The sequence below is a fragment of the Hemicordylus capensis genome, chromosome 5 (genome assembly GCF_027244095.1).
Source record: "Hemicordylus capensis ecotype Gifberg chromosome 5, rHemCap1.1.pri, whole genome shotgun sequence".
Lineage (NCBI taxonomy): Eukaryota > Metazoa > Chordata > Lepidosauria > Squamata > Cordylidae > Hemicordylus > Hemicordylus capensis.
In genome coordinates, this window is record NC_069661.1 from 148104566 (window position 1) to 148131846 (window position 27281).

The 27281-nt window shown below is 41.5% G+C and overlaps 1 protein-coding gene across 18 annotated transcripts in view; it reads left to right on the forward strand.

Moving 5' to 3' along the window:
* MAGI2 (membrane associated guanylate kinase, WW and PDZ domain containing 2) overlaps window positions 1–27281 on the forward strand; it is a 953479-nt gene that overhangs the window by 84366 nt on the left and 841832 nt on the right. For 13 of the 18 annotated variants that reach the window (XM_053251292.1, XM_053251285.1, XM_053251284.1 and 10 more), the window contains exon 2: window positions 27077–27130. The exons of the other annotated variants lie outside the window; for them this stretch is intronic. In XM_053251292.1, the coding sequence (XP_053107267.1) occupies window positions 27077–27130 (54 nt within the window). The remainder of the gene's footprint in view (window positions 1–27076; window positions 27131–27281) is intronic. 18 annotated transcript variants of the gene reach the window in all.

The window sequence follows — 27281 nt, forward strand, 5'->3', positions numbered from 1 at the left end:
TTGATTTGGTATCTTCACTAATAAATAGCATATTTAAATTAGTATATTTAAACCAATAAATAGCATATTCAGGTGTTTGAAATGGAGTGGGAAATGGTAGTCATTAGGAATCCATGACAGCACTACATTGAACTTGTATATCAGAAAGTGTTGGGATATAAAGTCTGGGTGTTTAATGCTCAGGTGAATGGTCAGGTATTAGAGGACAATACTGTCTACAGAGTAAATACAAGTTGTTTGTATTTACAAGCTAGTTTGCATAATATGCAAATTAGGGTGCCTCGATTTGGAGAGTTTGAATATGGCAACCCTAGTTATCTCATGTTTCATACTTGCTTTATATATTGAAGTCATCACAAAAGGTGGAAAGAAGATCTTTCAGATGCATTATTTAATACCCTGTTCCTAAACGTTCTCACTGAAACAAAGCTCCTTCAAAATCAACATCCAGTGTTTTTGAAACTGCAGTGGCATAGCCATTGGTACACACCATCACAAGTACTCTTATGATATACTTATGGTAGTGTGTACCACACCAGAGCAAGTCTGAAGGTTAGGTCATGAGCCTTTATATTTTAGTATAGAAAACTGAAGAACATAATGCTGCTCATGGCAATGGCTTTTATTGTAGTTTTTTGAAGCATTCTTCATTTTTCTGTTTGTCTTTACAGGAAAGTATAGTTTGCATTGCCTTTTCCTTATTGTTTACTTTTAAAAAACTGACACCTTGTTAAATGTCAGTTTTTTCCAGAAGCTGATATTCTCACTGAACATACAAAGTCAACATCACTTCAGGTTGTTTTGACATTGTTGCTGGCTGTCCCACTAGTATTGTCATTGAGGGTTGAGGGAATGGCCTGCTGGAGAATTTCCAAAAAGTCTTGTACTGGTTATTCATTATTCATTACGGGAGCCAACCAAGATGGTATTTCTACGATTATCTAATCTGATGTTTAATTGAATTTACCATTACTATTTCTCTGTAGTATTGATTATAAATACAGTTGTATGCCTGCTTGAGAAGTAAGATAGCTGGTTTAAAACAGGGGGCAAGAATATTATTTCTTGAAAACTGATATGTTATATGCAGTTAAAGCAGTGTTTATCAAACTTGAGGTATCTCCTTTCCCCTAATATAATTGCTGGAACACTTCACTTTTATATCAAAAAATATTACTGTTATTGTGTAAAAGAGAGCCTACCCACAGAGGAATACCCTGTGTTTCTCCATGAGTCACTGTTGTGAAAATATTCTTAATTTGAAAGAACAAGGCTAAAAGAGTGACTCATGCAGAGACACAATATGCAGCCTTGTCTGAGGGAAAGTAACCCTCATTTTGCCTTGCATCAGGAGTAACTTCAATATGCTTGCCCTTTATTTTAAATCAGTTATCTTATTTCTCAAGCTGGCATACAACTGTATTTATAATCAATGAGTCACACCCAATGAAAAAATGTGATAGGATTATTCATCCCCAACATAAAATGACTAGATGAAAATAAGGCATAAAAGTGTAACAATGTGGCCCCAGCACACCGGTTGGAGATTATTGGATGAAACATATATAGGCTGACCTGCTAATTAATGAAGTGCACATGGGTGGAGGGACTGGAGCCCACCGACAACTCCTCCAGTTCCAATACACATGCACTGTTGCACAAGTGGGCTTAACTTCCCAGTTCTGCCCACACTCCAGAAGTGATCTGGAAGAGAGGAAACACATTGTTTTTTGTTTTTTGTTTGCCTTATAAGTTTGTTTGTTTATTAAAGATTATTAATAAGACAATACATAAACATGAATAGTAAAACTGATACACAATGACACCCATTAACCATCCTTCCAGATATGTAAATAATTAGATGGAGGAGAATGACTAAAACTATCTTGATTTGTGAACAGAATAAAATCTGACCATATCATGATAAAATCATTAGAATTAGCTTGGCCCGCTCGATAATGAATAATATAGGTCAGTTTTTCAGATATGGCAATATGCCACATAGACTGATACGAAGATGTCAGAGACATGGTTTTATGCTTCCAGTTTTGTGCAATGGATAATCTAACCGCAGTTAACATGATAACTATAAGATCCTTAGACAGTAATGCCAAATTAGCTCCCGAAAATACATTTAATAGAGCCAACTCTGGTCTTATATCTAAACTCTATTGTATAATTTTACCCATTTCTAAAAATACTTCTGTCCGAAAGCAGAAAATACTGGGACAGGACCACCATAAATGGAAGTATGTTCCCCTACTTCCACAGCCATTCTAGCACAGCGGGGACAAACTCTTATTAATGTGAGAAAATCTAGAAGGAGTCAAATACCACCTGTGAAAGAGCTTAACAAAATTCTCTCTAATTCAGGAAGAGGTAGAAAACACCGGCTTCCATTTCAGTATTCCATTCCATTGTGAGTCGCTAATAGTTTGTTGTAGGTCATTTTCCCAGGCCAGTTTAAGGCCAATTAATGGATCAGATGTTTGCATTATTAGAATTTCATATAATCTAGAAATAAATCCCTTAGAAACTTCTGAAGCCGTTAATATTAATTCCTCAAACATAGTCAAATTCCTATTAGCTTGCTTAGCTATATCAGGATGTAAAATGAAGGACTGAAACTGAAGAAAATTTAACCAAGAGTAATGCTTATTCATAAACTTCTCCCAAATTGGTTCTAAATCAATTGGCTTATCCAAATAATAAAAATCCTTTAATCTATTTGCAGTACCTCCGAAGACACCAAGTAATCAAGAAGGTGAGTCTAAAGCTGGAAATTTAGGATGACTACAAATGGATAACAAGGTGGAATATAGGGGGCAAAAACACATTGCTGAGGGTCAGTTATGCATTTCCTCTCCTACAGATAACTTCTAGAGCACAGGCAGAGCTGGGAAGTGTCATGTGACACTTCTCACTCACACTATTTTAGTAACTATGAAATAGGTAAGCCAGAATTATTGGGAGGCTAAGAAAGAAAGAAAAGATCTGAACTGGAGACGTCCTGGCTCATAGCTCAGGCTCTTGGCACTGTGCTACTCTGGCTTTGCCCATTACCACACCTATGAGGGAACAGCATTAGTGGGGGTGCAGTGGGGGTCTGAGTTTCAGCTACAATTTTTATTTTATTTCAAAGCTGTATATTGTATTAAAAAGTTTTGAAAGCAGCATGCAAAGGTTTTTGGCCTACTTACTATGCAGTACCCCATTAGTGGTTTCTGGGGTGCCTGTGCTGTGAGCATTTTTTTAAAAATCAATAGAGTTTTGCAAGAGCACTATCCTGCAAGTGCCTATAATTGTGCAAATGAGATATCACACAATTGTATTTGTGCACTATTAGGCATTTGAGGAACTGCAATCTTGTGCAACTGATTTTTTAAAGAACGCCTACAGCAGACATTGCATGATATGTAACATTAAGTATACATAAGCAGATAAAAATCAATTGGCAACACAAACATAAACAGCACAAAATAATAAAACAAAAAGGTAGATAAAACACCAAATAAAGCAATAATCTCAGAAAATAAAATTACTGAACAAAGGCAACAGTATACCCTGGGAAGAGGGTAGAGCAAGGTATTCTATATATGGGGCACAAGCACCAAAAAGGTCGTCGTCCTTATCTGTGCAGCGGGTGGGAACAGCCTGAAAAGACTACACACAAAGATCTTAAGGGAACAGGTTCATATGAGAGTGAGTCCTCCAGTAGGTCTACCGCTAGTCTGTGAAGACAATACTGAGCTAGATAGACCAATGGTCTGGCTTGGTATATGGCAGCTTCCTATGTTCCAATGCAGGTTATTTTGATTTTTCTTGTAGTACTGGGAAAAACAAATGAGAGCAGTTCATATGATCATAATTAGAGTAAGAAAAGCCTCCTATTCTAATTTGGGAGCTGTGTGCACTCTCATTTGCTGATCGTATGTGGGTTAAAGCCAAGATTGGAGGAGTCATCTGTGCTCGTCAGCAAAGCAGCAGCTGGGTTAGGGGGACTTTTCCTCCTACCTAATTCAGCAGCTGAGTTCAACTGCTGAGTAGCCGCCCAGAGACGTAAGTTTGGGCGGGGTATAAATAAATAAAATAAAATAGGCTGTGCAAACCTTACACCACCACCACCCCCCGACAATCTCTACAGATGGTGGGAGGCACAGATGATCTGTACTGCTGCATGCAACATGGATCTCTGGAGGCCGGGACACTGCGTCTCGGCCTCCACGTATCCCACAATGAGCTGTGTGATGAATGTGGTGCATTGGGGGATGCGCCTGCCTCTGTGTCTCCTCAGGCTGCATACAGCCCGAGGAGACACACAATTCCAGCAGTCGGATTAAGAGCACAATTGCGCCTTTAATCCTGGTTAAGAACCGGACTCTGGAGTCGTGTCAGGCTGGGTGGGAGCGCCTCGGTCTGTGAGGATCCCAGTGCTCCACACAAGCAGCTTAGCCCAGGCTGCTCGTGACTGGCAAATGAGAGTGAGCACATTCTTAATAAAGCCATGCAATCTTAATAAAGTCAGACTTCCTGACAAAGCCGAAGAGTCTTGAAAGTTAAAATACCGAGAGAGAGAGAGAGAGAGAGAGAGAGAGAGAGAGAGAGAGAGAGAATACACCTGGAATGCAATCACAGCCAAGTTCTGAATTAATTACGTTATTGTTCAGATATTGGCACAATAGTGCTCTTTTGTTCTGTGCATCCTCTGGATAGTAAGTACCACACACACACTTTCTCCAAGTCCTGTACTTGGAAGTTATCCACTGAGGTCATGTACATGACCATTTTCTACGGGTGTGGAGGGTGTGGGGGAAGGCAAGATCCATCTTACCTTTACCCTCCAGCCAATCGTGGTTGACATGTGGGATGCACTGCTCGTACACCCACACAATCCATCAATCTATGCTGCTCCTGGCAGCACAGATCTCTGAAGGCTAGAAAAATGAATCCTGGCCTCCAGGAATCCCTGGAGGTGCCTGACTCTGTGTATAATCAGCCTGCATGCAGCCAGAGCATTCACACGATCCCAGACCTGGGTTAGAGGGCACACTTGCACCCTCTGACCCAGGTTAAAAGCTAGGTTAAAAACCCATTGGGTCCATCTAGCTCAGTACTATCTACACAGACTGGCAGCAGCTTCTCCAAGGTTGAAGGCAGGAGTCTCTGTCAGCCCTATCTTGGAGATGCTGGGGAGGGAACTTGGAAGGCAGTGCCAGGATCGGCCTCAATCCTGGTACTGCACATGAGAAGCTCAACCTTGGTTGGGCTCCCTAGCCTGGGTCGGGCTGCTCATGTGTACAGCCTCATTGTCTCTTTTGCATTTTAAAGTTTCCTTGCCTTTGGAACTCAGCAGAATGCAAAACCCTATTAAAGGGTTCTCAATTGTATTGAAAACTTTCCAACGGTATTGTGTGGCCTTTGAGATTTGCCCTGTCTCTCTATAAACTTGCTGTTGTGGGAGCTTGGTGTCCACCACTGCCTTCTGCTTCCTGGAAGTCTACCTAGCAGAACATTCATTCGTGTGCTCACCGTTTCCCTAATCTGAATTGAATTTTAAGTTGAGTCCTAGACTCCAGAACAAAATCCTTGAGCCACAGAGGCTAGGCTGTTCCTTATTTTGTCTTACCATGGCTAACACTTGTGACTGCTTGGGAAACCCAGTGCTCTCCTTTGCTACAGAACTTGGAATTTGGTGCCAGTCCAGCATCTCACTGCCTCCCCTTGCCCTTCACTTTGAAAATAACCTTTGTTGTTAGGACCCTCCAAATCTTCCCTGATATAAGTCACTCCTTTTTGTATCATATACACATCAGCAGATACAGTACAGGTATTAAATTGATTTTAGTTCTCTCTTCTTTCTCTGTCTCTTTCTCTATTTCCTATCCCTCTCCATATTCCAGTGTACACTGAGAGTCTATTAGGATCTTCACTCCCTCATTCTCTGAGGTCCCACTTGGAGTTCCAAGTGGGTCCATCTGTACAAAAGGGGTCCATATGTAGCAGTCCCATTAGGTGTCATGGCTTCTGACATTCCCAGCATGGATGGTGGCATCTGAAATGAAAAAGGAGGGGAAGCTGGCCCTGGAGATAACTGGGGACATGAGTTTATCTCCATGAACCCTATCACCACTCTAACCATTCATTTTTTTATCCCATGCTGGAGCCCCAGATATTTGTGCTTGCCCTGTGCCAGTCTGTGATGAAGGTGAAACAGGAAGGTGAGGAGCCACTCCATCTCTGGGCCTCCTCTCCAGGGTGCCAATGTGGGTGCTGATCTTGCCCTGTAAGGCTAGGAGCTATCTAGACTCGGTCACTGCAGGGATCTTCCACCATCGCACCATAAGCCTTGCTCCCCAATGGAATTGTCCCTTCTTGTCCCTGACTGGCAAAGCCCCGCTTACACCTGAAGGGCCCACATTGAATTGATCCTCAAGCCACTCGAGCCTTCCATAAGCAGGGCCTATGGCTGGGGCGGGGGTCAGACCCCCAGATGTCCAATGAGGAGGGAGAGGCCCCCAAGAACTTTTGCTTCTTCAGCACCATCAGCCAGTGTAGGCTTGCTTGAAGACTTATACCAGAGTTTATAACTGAACCCAAACTTGTTTGCAGATGAAATGGCCACCCAACATGGTTGGATTTTTTTATACTCCTGCCTCTTGTGATCACATGTGAAAGGAAGAAGGCTCAGCCACCCAATACTATTTTTCCATTGGCTCAGTGCAAATTAACCCACCCATCGAGCCCCGTTGCATTCACTGATAGAGATAACACATCTCTTGGTGCTTTTGCACTATTATAAATAAACATTGTCTCTTGTTTCCAAAAACCTTGCCTCAGAATCTGTTGCTCCTCTAGGATCCCATAACATTAACATTCTGAATACAGTCCAGTTGTTCTCAGTTCCAAATTTGGTCTTGAGCAAAAGTCTCCAAAATTAACATTTGGATAATGTGAGCATGTGTGATTGCATCTTATTCACATTTAAGGCAACCAGGATATTTTAGGTTCAGTTTCAGTTCCTGTTCACTGAGAGAAATGCTGAAATCCAGTTTTTAGGACTGAATTTGGTTCAACTTTCTGGTGATGCATCTATATACCACTGACTGTGTTAAAACAAGCAATACCACATGGCAGCCTATTTCACTATTATAATATATGTTAGGAATTTAAATGAGAAATAAAATGAAATAAAACAATAAAAATGTTCAAGAAAGGAGGTTCAGAAATGAGAAATAATACCACATGATTTTCCCAAACAAGGGGAAGGGTGCATGTAAAAATCTCCTACACTTTTAAATTGAAAAAAGGGAGTGTAAGTTACCTATGTGGCTTGTTGCTAGACTTTCATGTTTAAATGAGCCACTTAGTCATTTAGCTCCCTTTACTTTTGTTTTTCCTGTAATCATAAATAAATAACATTTGGGACCTCTGGGTGTGGAGAGAGAACTAGATGTATTGGGCCAAATTGATCATGAATGCAAGCTCACTGAAGTTCACAGGATTTTCACTGTGAGTTGCTTTGATGCATGGGTTATTAATTATTCATAAAGATGTCTCCTTTGATAGAAGGCAAAAAAGATATGTCTTCAGAGGGCTGGCATAATAATCTTGCTGGTTTTAAAAATGTGTTTCAGCAATGGTAGTATAGCTGCAGTGTTGGAACTGCCAGCTCAGTGAGCAAAACTCAAACTCTTCTGTGTCACTTTGAAGATACAGTACTCTCTCTCAGGATGTTCTGTCAAAAGCCTGAAGAGATGGAGTGCTGTAGCTTTGACTGTTTCCATCATTGTGCTTTGACTTCAGAATCCTTTGGGTTATTCTTTGTTAATCTTCTTCATTAATCTACAAAAAAAAATCATACCTTCTGGCGACGTGTGCTGTTTGAATTATTAAGCTAGCTTGACTGCTAAATTTCTAATTCCAAAGACATACTCTGAATAGTACAAATGGCTCCAGGTTCTGTTTTTAATGCCCGATAATATTTCCAGCATTTTGATGTGTCTTGCATATTCTGGTAGAATTTCTGATGGGAACTATGCCGTATTTTGTCTTATACCACATTGCTCTTGGTGGTTTGCATTTTATATCTTCCATGGAAAAGAGCTGGCTGTAGGCCAAATCTCTGTTCTGGTCCGGAGCCAACAGCTGAACTAAGGCAACCACACACAAGGTAGAAAAGACCCCAGAGTGAAGACTCAGTTTGCCCATGATAATGTGACAAATCTTACAAGAGATGAGACTTTACCTTTTTGAAAATCTTATCTTAATGTTAAGGAAATGTTGCATAATTTTACCATGAGGGTGCTTTCAGATGTACAGGTGGCCCTAGTTGTTCATGGAGGTTCTGTTCTGACCTATAGATACAAATACAGAAACCATGAATAACAAAACCTCACCCTTATGAGAATCCAGGGGCTAGGCAAAAAAAGGGCTAAAAAAGTGGGGAGAAGGCAGAAATAAAGGACTGTACCTTGCTCTCCAGCAATGCCCCCTGCAATTCCTCTGATTTCCTGTGGGAGGGGGAATTTTAAAGTGCCACAAAATGGCTCTGCACTGTAAAATGGTGACCGGAATCTATATCAGAAGTCATTTCTGGGTCATTTCTGGCCACTCAAACCTGTGAATAGGTGAATTTTAGCTTATTTTTATTCCACAGATAAACTGGGTCTCTAGGACCCATCCACGGATATGCAAAACCCTGGTTGTTGAAACTGTGGATAATGAGAGCTACCTGTACTTCATTACATTAACATTGAGGATCACAAGAATACAGTAAAGGTGGTGTATTCATCGAGTAAAGACAGCTTATGGGTGCTGTGAAGTTTGGAAAGAGTCCAGAAATACTCAAGTCAAATTGTTACACAGCCGTGATGGTTGTCGGGATATAGGATAGGGAAATATCATATATGCCACCCTAAGCTCCATGAAGGAAGGGATACAAATATCAAAAATAAAAACTGGAATCATTATTTCAAACATATTGGATATAACAGCTCTGGAGTGACACAAATTTAATTGTCACTCCAGCACTTGTGGACATCCTCAGTACTAAAGGTAAAGTGTGCCATCAAGTTGATTTTGACTACAGGCACCCACAGAGCCCTGTGGTTTTCTTTGGTAGACTACAGGAGGGGGTTACCAATATTGTCTCCTCCCACGCAGTATGAGATGAAGCCTTTCAGCATCTTCCTATATTGCTGCTGCCCAATATGGTATCAGTGGGGATTAGAACCGGTAACCTTCTGCTTGTTAGTCAAGCATTTCCCCGCTGCGTGTACTGCTTCCCCTTTAACACTGATAACTGTGGTTAGCATACTAGAAAACTGTAGAAATCACAGCTCAAATTCCCACTCAGTTATAAAGTTCACTCTGTGAGCCAGTCACACTCTCTTAGCATAGTCCACCTTACAGGATGGTTATGAAGATAAAATAGTATTGAGGCAGCAGTCTATGTGCACCACCCTGGATGTATTAAAGACAAAATATTGCAAGATTGTATTAATTGTTGAAATACTCTTCCACAAATGGTGGAATGACTACCACAAGCTCGCTAGCAATGCTGCAGAATCTGTAAATAGTACAAGCAAGGTGTTTGAATTATATTATCATAGAAGCTTTTGTGACTGGACTTGGCAAGTGTCCTACATAGATGCTATGCGGAGGTGAGCACATGAGAAAGCGGTAGCTCACCTTATGGCGCCTGCAGTCATTACTTGACTGGGAGTCAAGATCTTGGGCAGTTGTTTAGCTTGTTACCTGGCTGTGTATTGCTAGGCTTCAGAAAAAGCATGAATCAGTCCCCAATTCTTAGTATTTAAGAATTAAGAAACTTAGTACTGTTGGCCTGATTAAAAGTCATGCTTGTAGTGGCCAAGCCATTGTTTTCCCCTATGATACTTATTTTTCCATTTTTGCAGAAATATACAAATGAAAACTGCAAACATCAGAAACAAACCAGTTCAGAAACAGGGATGTGCATGAACTGTGATTCACAGCGTAATTCAAAAAACATCCCCAGCACCTTTAAAATGGAGGAGAGCAGGTGCATACCTGCTTCTCCACCTCCTCCCACCACTTCCTGTATCAGCTATCAACGTGCACTGGTGACACTCCCCCCAGCTGCCCTCGCATGATGCCGGCATGCACATGGCCTCCGCATGTGTGGAGGTCATCTGTGTGGTCAGTATGGTTGCTGACTACACAAATGGCCACTGCACATGCACAGAGGCCATGTGTGTGCCAGCATGCGAGAGCAGCTGGGGAGAGTGCCGCTGGTGCACAGTGAGGCAGGGAGCACTGTCATACAGGAAATAGTGTTGAGCAGCAGCGGAACTGGTATGCGCCTGTTCTCCTCTGTTTTTAAAGGTGCCGGGGATGTTTTTCGAATCACACTATGAATTGCGATTTGTGCACATGCCTATTCAGAAACATTTAGAACCATGATTCTAAATGTAAAGGAAATTGATTAATTGCTTAAGTGCCGTCAAGTCAGTGTTGATTGGTAGAGACCACGTAGATAGATTCTCTCCAGGATGATCTGTCTTCAACTTGGCCTTTAAGGTCTCAATGGTCCATTCATTGCTGTTGTAATCGAGTCCATTCACCATGTTGCTGGTCGTCCTCTTCTTGCTTCTTCAAAGTTGAGCTTTCACATCTATAGAGTGTCACAGGAAAAATCATTGTCTGAACGATTCTAATTCTTGTAGGTATAGACACGTCACGGCATCTAAATATCCTTTCTAAGGCCTTCATTGCAACCCTACCAAGTGCTAGGAAATACAGGAAGGTAAAATTATATAATAATTCAAACCACTGGCATGTTATACTGTATATAACACTCCACTGCTTTGAATTCTTTCATTTTACTTTCCTGCTTTTTATTTTTATTTAGAATGATTGTAAATATAGTTATAAAATAAAAATCACTTTCAACCTTTCATGTTTTGCATGTGCATGTTTTCCCCTCCTGCTGCCCTGAAAATCCTATTTTGCATAGAAAATGTTCACTGGAGAACACACCAGTCACCATCATGAATCAGAATTGCTTCATTACAGACCAGAGGTTCTCATATTTTTTTTAATTGTGTGCAAGGATTTATTACATGAAGCAGTTTCAAAGTCCTAAGGTAAATATTTTTATACTAATCAACTTCAGGTGCATAATTTAGCTCTAAAAACTTTTTGTAGTTCTTAATGTATTTTAAGTGCTGTTGTTTCTTTTATTTTAATGTTGAGGTTGTACTCCATAACATTTCTATGATAATGTATTTCCTGTGAAATACATTATAAGTTATTCATTAGCTGCTCCAGCATAGAAACTTGACAGAAAATCATTGTAATCTAATGATTGTTTTACTTCCTAAATAAAAGGAGCTTAATGTTTCAAACATATCCTTACTAGTTTGGCATATGTTTTGTTGTTTTATAATTTACTTGTTTAACAAATTATTTCTAGGATTGAAAAAATATCCATGAAATCCTTGAAATCCATAGCAATCAAGCATCTTTATTCAGTCCATTGACCAGCAAGTTGAAATCCATAGCTGGTTATTCTCTTGAGCTCACAGACATGAGGCAATGCATGTCACCTTTTGGACAAGATGATGCCACCTTACTTATTAATATACCTTATTAATAAGTATCCATAGCTCTGAGCTGGTACCTTTTTTGATTCTTGTTGGATGAGGAGCAGCGTGTTTAAATCCTGAAGGTTTCAGGATTTAAGCTCACAGTGACTTTAGGCCCGTCCCCATCTTACATGGCACTGGCTTTGGTTGCTTTTTTGAAAGAATAATTCTCTGCTCTTTGCATTCTTAGGTACTTGAGAAGTACCTAAGAATGTCATGATGGCTGAAGTTTTCTTAATATAATTGATTGGCACCCCCTCACCCTAATTAACTGAGGTATGGGGAAGCAGGCTTAACCAAGCCCTTCTGCCCAAGGTGAAGGACAATCTGCCACCCCTCATATTCCACCTACACTAAAGGCCCATTTATACAGCAGTTTAAATAATCAAGTGTGACAAATCTTTTCCTGCATTGCACCACTTACATTCCCCATCTAAGATTATTCCAGCATAGTGTGGTCCCAGCTTCCTCCAGGGTACTCTGTTGAGGAGCAGGTGAGAGGCCGTGGGTGGGGAGGTGAAGTGGCTGTGGTCTATAAGAATAACCTTTCCCTTAAAGAGTGTGAGACCACATTGAATGTGTGTACTGAAGTCTGGGGACCAGGGATAGACTGGGACTTCTGTTGGTGTACCAATCCCCACTGCTCAACATAGTCCCTAACTGAGCTGACAGACTTGGTCTTGGACTTGGTGTTGGAGTCCCCCAGGCTTAGGGTGCTAGGGGACTTCAGTGTTCACTTTGGGACCAATTTGTCCGGGGCGGCTCAGGAGTTCATAGCGGCAATGATGACTATGAGCCTATCCCAAGTGGTTTCAGGGCCGACACACATTGCTGGTCACACGCTTGATTTGGTCTTTCACTCTGATCAGGGTGGTGTTCCATGGGTGGGGAATCCTGTGATTTCCTCATTGTCATGGATGGACCACCATCTGGTTAAGGTTGGACTCACAATCACTTCCCACCTTCACAGGGGCAAGGGACCTATTATTGTTATTATTATTATTAGATTTCTAAACCACCCTTCCAAAAATGGCTCAGGGCGGTTTACACAGAGAAATAACAAACAAACAAATAAGACGGTCCGCCCAAGAAGGATGGTCCGCCCAAGGATGGTCCACCCAAGAAGGTTATTGGATCATATAGGATTTCAAGAAGCCTTGGAGGGATTTAGTGTTGGCTCTGCCAGTGATCCTGTTGATGCCCTTGTGGAGAATTGGAACAGCAGACTCACCAGGGCAGTAGACAGGATTGCTCCTAAGCATCCTCTCCGATCTGCTTCAAAGCTGGCCCATTGGTATATAGAAGAACTACAGGGGCTGAAGCGGCGAGGTAGATGACTGGAGCGCAAGTGGAGAAAGACTCGACTTGAATCCGACAGATTGCAACATAGAGCTCATTTGAAGACCTATGCTCAGACGATATGTGTGGCAAAGAAGCGATTCTTTCCTGTCTGTATTGCATCCACTAGTTCACATCCGGCGGAGTTGTTCAGGGTTGTGAGAGGGCTAGTATGTGCCCCTCTTCCCTTTAATCAGAATCTGGAACCATCGATTACCCACTGTGATGTGTTTAATGAATTCTTTGTGGGAAAAATATCTCATATTCGGCCGCTTGACTCTGTCAAAACAATTACTTCAGTGTCTGATGTGGAGGTGTCCTTCGACTCCTCGTGATTAGGTTGGATCAGTTCCAGTTTGTGACTCCTGAGGATGTGGACAAGCTGATAGGAATGGTGCGGCCCACCACCTGTTCTCTTGACCCTTGCCCAACATGGCTTATATTATCTGGCAGGGGGGTTGTTGTAGAAGGCCTGGTAGAGATTATAAATGCATCTCTGAGGGAAGGTAGAATACCTCCTTGTCCTAAGGAGGCGATTATTAGACCACATCTGAAGAAGCCTACTTTGGATCCCTCAGAGTTGAACAATTACAGGCCTGTCTTAAATCTTCTGTGGCTGGGTAAGGTAATTGAGAGGACAGTGGCCTCCCAGCTCCAGACAGTCTTGGAGGAAACTGATTACCTTGTCCCATTTCAAACTGGCTTTCAGGCTGGCTATGGGGTGGAGACTGCCTTGGTCAGCCTGATGGATGATCTCCAATTGGGAATGAACAGAGGAAGTGTGACTCTGTTGGTCCTTTTGGACCTCTTGGTGGCTTTCAATACTATCGACCACAGTATCCTTCTGGAGCGTCTGAGGGGGTTGGGAGTTGGAGGCACTGCTTTGCGGTGGTTCCGCTCCTACATCTCGGGCAGGTTCTAGATGGTGTCCTTTGGAGACTGCTGTTCCTCAAAATCTGAACTTTTGTATGGTGTACCTCATGGCTCCAATTTGTCTCCAATGTTGTTTAACATCTACATGAAACCTCTGGGAGAGATCATCAGGAGATTTGGTGCAGGGTGCTATCAGTATGCCGGTGACACTCAAATCTATTTCTCTATGTCAGCATAATCGGGAGGGGGCATAGCCTCCCTTAATGCCTGCCTGGAGTTGGTGATGGGCTGGATAAGGGATAAACTGAGACTGAATCCAGATAAGACGGAGGTACTCATTGTGCGGGGTTGGACTTGAGAGACAATTTTGATCTGCCTGTTCTGGATGGGGTCACACTTCCCCAGAAGGAACAGGTATGCAGTCTAGGGGTGCTTCTGGATCCAAGCCTCTCCCTGGTCTGCCAGGTTGAGGCGGTGGCCAGAAGTGCCTTCTATCACCTTCGGCTGATACACCAGCTGCGTCCGTTTCTTGAGATAGAAGACCTCAAAACAGTGGCACATCTGCTGGTAGCCTCCAGACCGGACTACTGCAATGCACTCTATGTGGGGCTACCCTTGTATGTAGTCTGAAAACTACAGTTGGTCCAGAATGAGGCAGCCAGTTTGGTCTCTGAGTCATCTCAGAGAGACCATATTACTCCTGTATTGAAGGAGCTACAATGGCTGCCTATATGTTTCCGGGCAAAATACAAGGTGTTGGTTATAACCTATAATGCCCTAAACAGCTTGGGCCCTGGGTATTTAAGAGAATGTCTTCTTCATTATGAACCCCACTGCCCACTGAGATCAGCTGGAGAGGTCCGTCTGCAGTTGCCTCCAGCTCGTCTGGTGGCCACTCGGGGACGGGCCTTCTGTGCTGCTGCCCCGAGGCTTTGGAAAGCGCTCCCTAGTGAAATAAGAACCTCCCCATCTCTGACAGCTTTTAAAAAGTCTTTAAACATGCATCTGTTCACCCAGGCTTTTATTTAATATTATTTTAATGGTTTTAATGCTGTTTTAAAATATTCTTTAAAAAAATTTAAATTGTTGTAATGTTTTAAACCTTTTGTTTTTGTTTTAACTAATGTTTTACTTTCTGTTCTTATTTTGTTGTAAACTTCTCAGAGACATGTTTTGGGCAGTATAAAAATAAGTAAGTAAGTAAAATAAATAAAATAAAATAAAATAAAATAAAATAGATCCGTTTCTGACTCAGTAGAAGGCAGATTCCTATGTTCCATGACCTCCCAACATTTCACTGATGAAAATAGACATGATGGTTACCTATCACAAGAAAAAGACTCTACGGGCACTTTAAGATAAATGTTTGAATTGCAATAGTTGTAACATAACAAAACAGCAGGTGTGCACAAAATTGATTTTGCATTCTGTTCCAAGCTTGGAACAGAACACAAAATCCCTTGAACATTCCATCAGAACAACTGTTTGCGCTGGTTGTTCTGACAGAGTTACCCCATTCTGACTTGGAACATTCCAAGTGCCATTTTGGACTCCAAAATGGCTCTCATCTGGCCTTTGCGCACATACAGCAGCCATTTGTGTGGTGGTACTGATCATGCAAATCATTGCTGTGCATGAGCAGAGGCCAGGAGAGTGCCATTTTGGACTCTGAAATGGCGCTTGGAACATTTTGAGTGTCCCAAGTCAGAACAGAGTCATTCCAGTCCGAGCTCGGAACAGGCCCTTCATTTGAAGTGTCCTGTTCAGAGCTTGGAACACTTGAAATGGCCCAGTTAGAGCTTGTTCTGACTGTGAACCATTCTGCACCTCCCTACAAAACAGGCTAAAATATGAGGCAGAAACAAACGCAATTCAAATTCTCTTTCAGACTCAGATAACTGAACAAAACACCATCCTTTTAAAGAAAAAAAAAATCCCTTACCAACAGTCCATCCAAAAAGGAAACACAGGTGAACTTGGCACAATTTAGGTGGCTTTAAAAGAGGATTAGACAAATTCATTGAGAAAGAGAGACCTATCACTGGCTGTTAGTTATGTTGGTTATGTGGATTCTGCATGTTCAGAGCTGGTATACTTTTGAATATCAACTGTATTCAAGTTATTTAAATTCTCTTTCATACAAGCTGAGAAAAACACACACTCTCTCTCACTCTCTCTCTTTCTATCTATATCTATATCTATATCTACTGTATATCTAGAATTATCTAATTAGAAAGCTCCATCCAAGAAGAGAAAGTCACCAGCTTGCAAGCAGTCTTGACAAGATATATATCCACCAATCTGATTTCAAACTGACAGTAGAATGGTATACATGGAATTAGTCCATTTTTTTTAGTATGTAAGGATAAGCAAATGCTTCAAGGGCATGATAATAAGACAGCTTTTAAAATTTCCCTTGATCTGTTTTGCAAAGTCTTATTTTAATACAAGTGTATAAGAACAGACCTCAAAGTCATGTATATTTGATGGGGGGAATGCTAAATTCTCGGTTTTGCAGTCTGTACCCATTTGCGATGAGTGAAATGGCTTCCAAAAGTTGAAATAGCTTTCAAAAGTTGGTGTATTAAAAAAAGACTTCATGTTTCACAGCAAGTTTATAAAAACAGACAATGAGGCTGTTCACACTAGTAGCCGAACCCAGACTTGGGCAGCCCTGCCTGGGTTTGGTTGCCCATGTGAAGCACCGGGATCAGGACTGATCCCAGCACTGCCTGCCCCACCAGCCTGAGTTTTTATCCCTGGCTTTAATCTAGGTTAGATTAATCTAGGTGTGAATTTGCACTTTACCCCAGGTACATGGTCATGTGTGCTCGGGCTGCACACTGCATGAGTACACACAGTAGGGTTCCTAGAGTGCCCGACTCACTAGGGAATTCCCTAATGCACTGTGCTGCTTGTGGGGTGCATTTTGGGATTTCTGGAGGCCGAGACTCATTTCTCCAGGCTCCAGTAATCCGCTCTGCTCGGAGCAACATGGATCATGTGGGAACATGCTTATGTGCCCAAAAGAAGCTTGCCTGTTGTCTGGGGTTAGGTAGGTTCATCCTTGCCTTTCTCCCTGCCCATCCTCCCTTTCCCTTCATGGCCATGTATGACCTTAGTATGTAAATGATTTAGGCATGAGCTGTGGTTTTAAGTAGAGAAAAAAATAAAACAGGCCCTTACACTTATGAGGATAGTCATTTTGGGCAGAGAGTCACTCTTGCCATGTAAACCATTGAGAATTTGTTTTGAAAAGTTGTTGATGATGATGATGATCATGCAGCAGCAGCAAAGGCAGAAGCAGAAAAAACTAGGCCAGATTAAAATCAGACTTGTAAAATAATATTCTCCAAAGCATTTAATAGAATGGGTAGGATAATGCTCTGGAATATTCTCTTCCATTCTAAATAATGCAGGAGAATATTCTCTTCCAAGTCTAATTAAAACCAGAAAACACATGTTTGTGTATAATTAGTGGTGCCATTCCTTTAAAAGTTAATTTTTAAATTAGGTTGTTTATTTGTTAAAGAATAGAACTGTAAACTTTTGCTCTTGCTCTTTCAGCACCACCCCTGTTACATAAATCATGTTCAGATGAAAGAAACATACCTTGTCTAATTTTCCAAGTTACAGAGCAGGAAATGTTTTAGCTAGATTTGCAAATTCAGTTAAATGAAAACACTCTTAGGCATTCCTTGTTAAAACAATTTATCAGAAACTGCCAGAACTTTATGATAGATGTGATGAATTGATTCTACAACACAGCACAGATAGGGATAGATCCAAAATTTGATTTTGTAAGAAAACACTTTAATTCTCTTATAATTAGAAAGTCTGCAAAACACAATGCTAAGTGAATTTGTTTTATTCTTGATGAGATTAAATATTTTGGCTTTGGAGAGATTAATTGCAAATTTCTAGAAAGGGATCATTTATCTTTTTCTATTCTGAGGTGTTTCAGAATGTAGATGAAACAATCCCTAAGTATGCAATCCCAAGAATATTTTTCTGCAAATAAATCACACTGAAATAAATCAGGTTTACTGTTAAACTAAACAAGGTTAGGATTAGCAATATGTTCAATAAGCACTTACATGTTTCTTCCAATATGGTCAGTCATTTGTAATAAGTAAGAGCCCCGCCCAAAGACCTGTGGATCCAAAAAACCAACTTCTTTGAAAAGTGAAATACACTTTCAGAAAGTATGGTGTAGTGGTTAGAGTGCTGGACTAGGACCAGGGAGACCCGAGTTCAAATCCCCATTCAGCCATGATACTAGCTGGGTAACTCTGGGCCAGTCACTTCTCTCTCAGCCTAACCTACTTCACAGGGGTGTTATGAAGAGAAACCTAAGTATGTAGTACACTGCTCTAGGCTCCTTGGAGGAAGAGCAAGATATAAAATGTAAAAAAATAAAAATAAAATAAAAATATAACATGGTGTATTATGAGGGTTTTCCCAGGCAGAGTAGCGTGAAGAGCTGCCAATCAGGAGAGGAGTCGCACCTACATATATTACCTTGAGGTGGGAATGAGGGGAAAGCAGTTTGGATTTTGCAGCTGATCTGAGGGAGTTCTAGCAGTAGGATTGCCACATTCATCAGAGAGAATTCCTAGACACAACCATCAAAAGGGATGTATTTGCAAATTTTAAAACCCTGTTTCTTTGATGAGAAGTGCTCAACAATGGAGCTTTTCTCAACAAGTGCTCAACATGGAGCATGAGGCCTTAAAACACAATTGTTGTTTAATGTTACAACATGAAGCTCTGTAACCAGCTAATGAAACCAGCTAATGCCACCCACAGCTAATCTCAAAACTATATGCGCTCCTAACCCTCTCTTGTGCAAAGAGCACTATAGGAAAAATGCATGAAACAGCTAACTGTTTCGTGTAAACCCCTTCCTCCTTTCAAAAGAGGAGAGCTGGTCTTGTGGTAGCTAGCATGACCCTTAGCTAAGCAGAGGCTGCCCTGGTGGCATATAAATGGGAGAATTGAAGTGTGAGCACTGTAAGATATTCCCCTTAGGCGATGGAGCTGCTCTGGGAAGAGCATCTAGGTTCCAAGTTCCCTCCCCAGCATCTCCAAGATAGGGCTGAGAGAGATTCCTGCCTGCAACCTTGGAGAAGCCGCTGCCAGTCTGAGTAGACAATACTGAGCTAGATGGACCTATGGTCTGACTCAGTATATGGCAGTTTCCTATGTTCCTCTCCTTTCTGGATCAGCTCTACAATCAGTGAGGAATGTAATGGGCCTCTGGGTATGGACAGATACAGCCCCCTTTTCTCTAATGTCATTGTTATCTCCCTCCTATCCAGAAGGACTGATGCCAGCTGGTCATAGTCTTGTACGGAGTGCAGCTGGGCATATACCCTAATTTTTCTAAATTAGAAGCAGTTCAGTCTAATTTCCTGAAGAAAATATTTCAGGTCCCCAGTTGCGTTCCTAGGGCAGTTCTACGGCTGGAAGCGTGGTTGCTTGCAAATTTATTTGTTTGTTTGTTTGTTTGTTTGTTTGAAACATTTCATATACTGCCTACTCCAAAGACTTGAGGCTAGGGCTTGGGTTATTATTTTTGAATTCTGGATTAAGCTAATTTTCCATCCCATTGGTTTAGTTCCATTGGTGCTAAAGGACATATATCACTCAAGGTGGGGAAAAGGGGTGGAGGAAAGGCTATATTATTATGGTTTTTATCCCACCACACTGCAAACCCTGGGTTATGGAAATGCCAGACTCAAAATAAGGGAAAGAATTTATGATATGGAGCAGCAAATTGATCAGGGCTCCATTCTGGTTGGTGTCTTTTTGGGCAATCAAATTCTGAGCTTTACCCCTGCCAACTATTTAAACCAGCTAACAGTCCCAAAGTACCGCAGAGCCCTGACATTGGCCCAGTGCAATGCCTTGTGCACAGCTGTGTTGGAAGGGAAATATCAAAGAATTCCATATGGAGAGCGTATTTGCCCCTGTGGCTCTGGTGAGATTGAAATGACTGCTCATGTACACTTGTACTGTCACTATTACCGTGATATTCGGCATAAGCTCATCTCTTCAGATATTAGCTCTTATCCAGGCTGTACTGATTCCTTTTACCTAAGTTTCCTCTTGGCAGATTAGAATGACTCTAGATCCTATAATGTGGCTAAGTTCTGCCTTATAGCTAGCAAAATTAGTTTAGAGCTCATTAAGAACTAAATATTCTATGAGAATTGACTCTGCTCTGTATTAATTACATAATTTTGCTGTCTTGCTACCTTTATACTCACTGTCATTCTGCTATTAGTGCTGACTAACCTTTATATATAGTTTTATGTTCATAGCTGTAACATGTAGCTTCTTTTACTTATTATACTAAGTAATTTTATAGACACTTTTTATTATTTTGTAGGAATAGATTGTTTGAACTGTTTTATCTTTTTTGCAGTTGTGTTGGTCAAAGACGAAAATAAAGACTATGCTGGTCATAGTGTGGCATGGTCCCTGGTTCCACTCCTGACATTTTGTTGTGGGTGCTTCTTTAATTTCTTATTTAGGTTCTAGAGTCCTTCCTTACACTGTGCCCCTGTGTGTTGGAAGCTCCTCCGAGCCATCTGCCTAGAGATCCAGTTGAACTTGTCTGGCATATGTGCCTTGTGTCAGGAAATAACCTGGTTGTGACATCACCCCTCTTCCCTTACCCTCTTAAATCCCCACTTTGAAGCATTAAGAAAAGACTTGATGGCAAACGGGCCAGGAAAAGAAAACAGCTTGTGCTTATAAATCAAAATTTTCACCACTACCCCTTTTCCCTCTTCCCTTCCCAACTCTCCCTTGCTAGATGGACTTGCTTTGTGGATAGGTTACAAGGATTAGTCCTTGTTTACCAGGATCCAACATTCATTGTAATTCTTGAAACCTATTTCCTCAAGTAAACCTACAAAAGACATCCGTGGTCTGTTTCCTTGTGTCTCCTCACACATCCACTGGCCAAGCCCTCCCAGATTTCGATAGCTGAAGGGTGCATTGGCACATCAGAGTGATCCCTTGGTCTGTGGTTTGATAGCACATTAACACCTTGGTGCACTTGCACAGTGGCACATTGCTGAAGTCTCTTGGACCAAAAAGTCCTACAGTACGTAACACAAGTGATATGAAGTAGAAATGGAACATAGGTATGGACAGAAACTTCCCACATGGAAATAAAGCCGCATGGAAGTCCTCATTTTTATCATTGAAGGATGGGAGAACTGAGGGCGATAGAGATGTGTGTCATCAGAAATGTGTTCAGTTATTTGTGTTACTAGGGCTTAATGTGTTTGTGCACAAAGCACTGCAGTAATGAATTGTTGGAAACATTTTCTGCTGTCTCCATCTTATCCTCCATCCTATTTTTGCTGAGGAGCACGTGAGGTCAAAACCATGCAGTAGAAAGCAGGCTTTCTCCAATGTGGTTCTGTCCCTTTAAATGAATGAACTCTAGGGACGCAGCATGCCTCTGTGTGGCAGGAACAGTGGCAGGAGGAGTAAAGAGGAGCAGTGGCAGGAGGAGTAAGGAGACAGCAGAGGGCAAAGCATCAGCTTGAGGGTGGGGGCAACCTCCAAGACACATAGCCACCCTAGAAATGATGCATTTCTGGGCTGCTCTAAGCCAACCTCTCTGGTTGCAGGAGGAACTTTCATACAAAGCCCAGGTTATAGTGGCATCAGAATTTGGATGACATACTGGTGCCTTCAAACCTCAGCTTCCAGAAGCAAAACTCACTACCAACCAAGGGTTCGAATTCAGGTTTGGAAGCAAAAACCTAGCTGCGATTGGGTGATAAAACCATAGTTCCAGGCATTCAGACGATCAAAAACTCAAACTCTGGCATGTTTATCTCTGGTTTGGTGTTACAGGGACATAACCAGTTGTAAATAGTTGGGCTAGATTCTGTTGCACTCTCAGATAGAATACAAATTGTAACTTTAAAAGTTCTATCACTGCAAATCTTGTAGGGGGGAAATGATACCTGGACTCAATTCTGTTACATTTGAAGCCTTGACAATTGAAATATATTGTTACATATTTAAAGAACAAGACTTCTTAAATCTTCTTTAAAATGTTAATCATCATCATCCACCATGTATTCCTCTTAAATTCCAGCCAGTGAGGCTATTCACATGCACATGCAAAACCAAGCTAAGGAAGCCCAGCCCAGTTTTGCACCTGTGTGCCAGGATTGGACTGATCCTGGTGGCAAACCCGCTTGTGGTGCCTCCCTCCAAAATGAGGTTGGGAGAGCCAACACTCCCCTAACCTCATTTTTTTGATCATCTGTCAGCCTCAGTGCTCTCAGGAAGGGGAGGGGAATCCCATAATGCACTGTGCTCTGCGGGGGCAGGGTGACACTGGGCACCCCAACCCTCAGAACTCTTCAGGGCTTCTTCCCCACAAACTCTATTGCCGTTTCTCACTGCACGTGAGAAATGGCTTCTTATTTTATTGTGTAACTGTGGCATTTAGGCCTACTTATCTTGCCAGACCATTTAAGCAACTAGTCTGACTGTTTCTGTTAAGCGTTGTTTTCTTAATTTATATCTTAAATGCTTAGAGTTTATAATGTTGTGCAGTGGAGAGACCTCATTTTATTCTCTGTCTTCCACTTCAGAAGAAAATGTGATTAATTAGAGTGGTTGTTGTACTCCATCAGGGAAAGACTATCATATTCTCCCCAGTGTGAAATTGCATAAGAGTATTATTCTGTAATTCACTTTCACCTTTGTATGCATATAGGCTATACTTAATTAAATACAGTAATTTATTTGACTTGTTCAGGAAACATGACATGAAAAGAGCACTAAATTATTATTTAAAACACACCTGCCATTGTAACTTAGAATCATAGACCTGGAGAGGACTAGGCCATTTAATCAAATCCCTTTCTAGGTACAGGAAATCCAGAGCGAGAGTACTCCCAACAGGTGATTGTCTAGACTCTGCTTCCCTTACCTTCCAACCAGCTTACACTTGCTGTGATTGTGGTATATGATGCCATGGCCAAAACAAACAAACAAACAAACAAACATACCTTGCTATCTGTTTGCTTACTAACCTAAGAAAATGAGATTATTCAATTTGCTTTTCTTAGATTTGGGGTAGTTCAAAATTATACTTACACAATGTGTTTTAATTGTGGCAAAAGTTCTTTCAACAGGCCCCAAACAAAGAGCAAATTCACACAACCAATCATGAGAAAAGCCAGGTGGTGCCAAATACATGAAACCAATGCCATATGTTGAAATTGTCATAATCAGGTTTTTACACAGTCACAACTACATATTGTCCATTCTATATAACAGAAAAGTAAGAGAGAGATGGTGATTCATTTGTGGAGGTATTTATTCTGGAAGAAGTGTTTTAGATTGTTATTATCTTGGGTGTGCTTTCTCTATTTCTAGATTTGTGTCCTGTTTAGAATGTAAAATATATAAACATCTAGTATTCTCTCTCTCTCTCTATATATATATATATACACATACCACTTTTTAACAAAATATACTTTCAAAGCAATTTACATAGAAAAGAGAGAGAAATATGGTTTCTTGTCCCCAAAGGACTCCCAGTCTGAAAATAAACATAAGGGAGACCCTAGCAAGAGCCACTAGAGGAATGCTATTTGGGATATATATATTGGATTGTGCCCTAAATACTTACCATAGGTAACAGTGTGTATTAATTAATTAATTATTTAATACATTTCTGTACCGCCCACTACCAAAGTCTCTAGGCAGTTTACAAGAACAAAAGCCATTTAAAACTCATATATAATCTCATATATAAACTCATATCAAATCTGAAGTTAAAACAATCAATAAAATTCAACTAAGAAACTTCAACTAAAAAGTTTGGCTGAAGAGATGCGTCTTCAGTTGTTTCCTAAAGGTCAACAGGGATGGAGCAGCTCTAATCTCAGCAGGAAGTGTGTTCTACAGGCCTGGGGCAATTACGGAGAAGGCTCACCTCTGAGTTGCCAGCTGATGAGCTGGCGGCACTCTCAGATGAACCTCCCCGATGATATTAATAGGCGGCAGAGTTCATAAAGAAAAAGGCATTATCTTAAATACCTTGAGCCAAAGCTGTTAAGGGCTTTATAGGAAATAACCAGCACTTTGGGACTATTTGCCCAGAAACCTATTTTGCCCAGAAATCCATTGGCAGCCAATTTGGTTCTTTCAAAACAGAAGTGATATAGTTACTTTGGGGAAACCCAGAGACCAACCTGGCAGCAGCATTCTGCAACAATTGTATTTCCAGACTATATACAAAGGCAGCCCCACATAGAGTGTATTGCAGTCAAGCCTGGAGGAGACCATCTTGGCTAAGGTGCTTAAGCCAGAGTCTTGCTTAGAGCTTGCCAAGAAAAGTGCTCAAAGCGGGGAGGCTGAAAAGAGGGGGTGGGGAGGAAACTCAGAAGGGCAAGAGGTTATTTTACCTATCCTTCCTCATTTAAGTTGGTATGTTTGTTGCACGTTGGAAATGAGGTTTCCACTTGGTGAATCAGGGAGGGAATGTGAAGAAGAGGAGCAGAGGATCAACAACCCACACATATGAGAGTCTGTAGGATAGAGATCAAAACAGATTCCGAGGCCATATGCTCTGGCTAGAGGTATATATTAGGGATGTGAAAACAGGTTTGACATAAAACGTGTTTGGTTTGACTGTTTTTGGTTGAACCAAACCACCCCCTCTTTGGTCTGATCCTGGACCAGACCCCCCCTGGGAGTTTGTGAATTGTTTTTTTGTTTTGTTTTTTTAATTAATTCTTTTTTTACACGTATGCCCTCTGGGGGAGTTGTCTGAGGCAGTGGGGGGGGGGATTCCCACAGAGGTTCCCCCTCCTCCCACCGGCCTCCCTTATTTAAGAAATTGACCCGGGCATGATCCAGGCGATGCAGAGGCTCATTGCGCAGGTGTGGTGGCCTCCAAAATGGCCACTGCACCAAGGGGGAAAGGCCGAAGAGTGGCCAAAGAGGGACTGAATGGCTGATTTCTTAAATAAGGGAGGCTGGTGGGAGAGGGGGAATCTCCACAGACACACCCCCTGCCACCTCAGACAACTCCCCCAGAGGGTGTAAGTGTAAAAAAAATTAAATTCAAAACAAACTTGCAAATCCTCCATCTCCACCCAGACTGGACCAGGGGGGTTGAGGGGGTGCGGACCGAACTAGCCCGGTCCAGGTCCAGTTTGGACTCGCACCAAACCAGGATCCGTGCACACCCCTAGTATATATACCTTGCAACGTGTCCTGAGGCAGTTTCCATTCTATTCTCCTTACCCAGCAAGTGGCAAATTCCATGCAAGACAAATACATCTATTGCCATTCAAACTTAATCACTCTGAGGGTAGTTTGCCCAACAGAGGCATGGGTAAAGTTATGTAAATGTGTTGGACATGTTGAATATAACTGCTGAGCTATCTCAAGGACAGGATGCCTCCCTTCAGGTGCTTAAATCACACACCTCTAATTTTGATGTGCTCATTTCCCTGAGTCATTGCCAGATAATTTATTGATTTAGAATGGGTGGAAAATGCACCAGTTATCTGTACACTTCCTGAGGAGTGATCCACCATTTTCTCCCAGGAAAGGGGAGATTCATTTCTTGATTCATTTTGAAATGGGTTCTGCTCGCCGGCTATTGCCTTCTCTCTGAAAGAGAGGGGTGGGGGCATCCCATCCAGTCTTTGCCACTGTGACCTTGGGGCATGTTGCCCCATGCTTTGCTCATACTGAGCAACCAGCTGTGAGTCTTGCCAAACACAGGCTGGTGAATAGTTCACCATGGGGACTGTGATCCTGCAGTCTCTGGCTGTATAGCCTTCTCATGTAGTATAGATAGAGGGGTGCTCTCTGGGCTACCCTGAAATCCGGCTATCTGGCAACAATTCTTCAAGGAAATGCCACAGTTGGTATATCAGCTGAAGCTAATAAAAAGCACTCCTGGCCACTGCCTCCACCTGCAATATCAAAGAGAGACTTGGGTCCTGAAGCACTCAACAAATTGTGATCCTGCTCCTTCTCGGGTGAGTGTAACCCCATCTAGAACTGGTAGATTTATCCCATCTTCTGAATTGTGACTGTCTACAACGAGCAACTCCATCGTGTTTGGATTCAGTCTCCATTTGTTATCCCTCATCCAGCCCATTACTGCCTCCAGGCAGGTGTTAAAGGATGTTATGCCATTTTCCACATATTTCTCTCTGTTACTGCAGTTTGTTAATTCTGTGAATTTAGTTATTTGAGATTTTGAATTATCATTACTTTGAGCATGAAAATAACATCCTAATATGGTAGAAATATATCACAGCAACATAATTCTCTGCAGCCTTGTTTCATTGTCATCATGAGCTATTAAGACATGGCAGAATTTTCATTTTAAATATTGCTCTGCATATTTCTTAATTGACTAAAAACAATCTTGATGAAAATAACAAGGCTTATGGATTCAAATAGCCTTATCTGTTTTAACCTACCCAATGAATAATAAATGTATAATGATTATTAAGGCTGTGTTCTCACAATCACAAGGCACATGGTTAGAAAAGTTAATCAGGATCAGTGAACCCGGCGTGTGCAGTTTCACTTTTATAAAGGTTCATCCAAACTACCTGCTCATATATACTGCATAATATTATATGATTAAGCTCACAGGATGAAGGAGTGGGACATGCACACATCACTAATTACATGGTGGGCCAGGCTGGTCAGGTATTGTGTTTAAACTGGTTCAAAATCTATTCAAAACTTCAGTACCTGGAGAAATACATTACAATGGTCAGTCTGGAGTATAGCAAAAACAAGTTAGCTGATCATAATGTGTAGTTTTTCTAAGCTTTTTCATACTGTCTTTATGTACATGTTTTTGCAAGTGTGCTTTTCTAACATAGTTATTTTAATCTCCTAATTGTACATTCCTTCTCTAGGCTATTCACATGAGCGTAGTTTAACCTTTACATTTGCGGGGGCTATTTGGCATATACATTGTGAGAGTTAGAAATGGGAGTTGAGCTCATCTGTTTTTCATAATATGAATCTTACTGAAACTCTGACTGGGGCTCTTTGTAAATGGTTACAGGCTGATTGGTTGATGAATTACCCGCAAAGCCTTATTTTGAATTCTGTTGAATCCCCAGTATTTCATGTAGGCCCATAGGTATGAGCTTGTGGACTCTAGTCCTTCCAATATTTTTCCAGTCTTGTCTGTATTTTTCCAGGTGGAAAGCCCAAGATAGCTGCATTCTTCCAGCCCTGGGGAATCCCGAGCAGTGGTAAGGCCCTGTGGCGTAGCTCTAAAATGTCTGTCTCTGATTATGTACTTATGTTTAATGTTGAACAAACTGGATAAAGAATATGGAGATACTGTGTTCCTAAAGAGAAGGAAGAAACGTGCACTATACAGGGTGCCCACTATATTTAGTT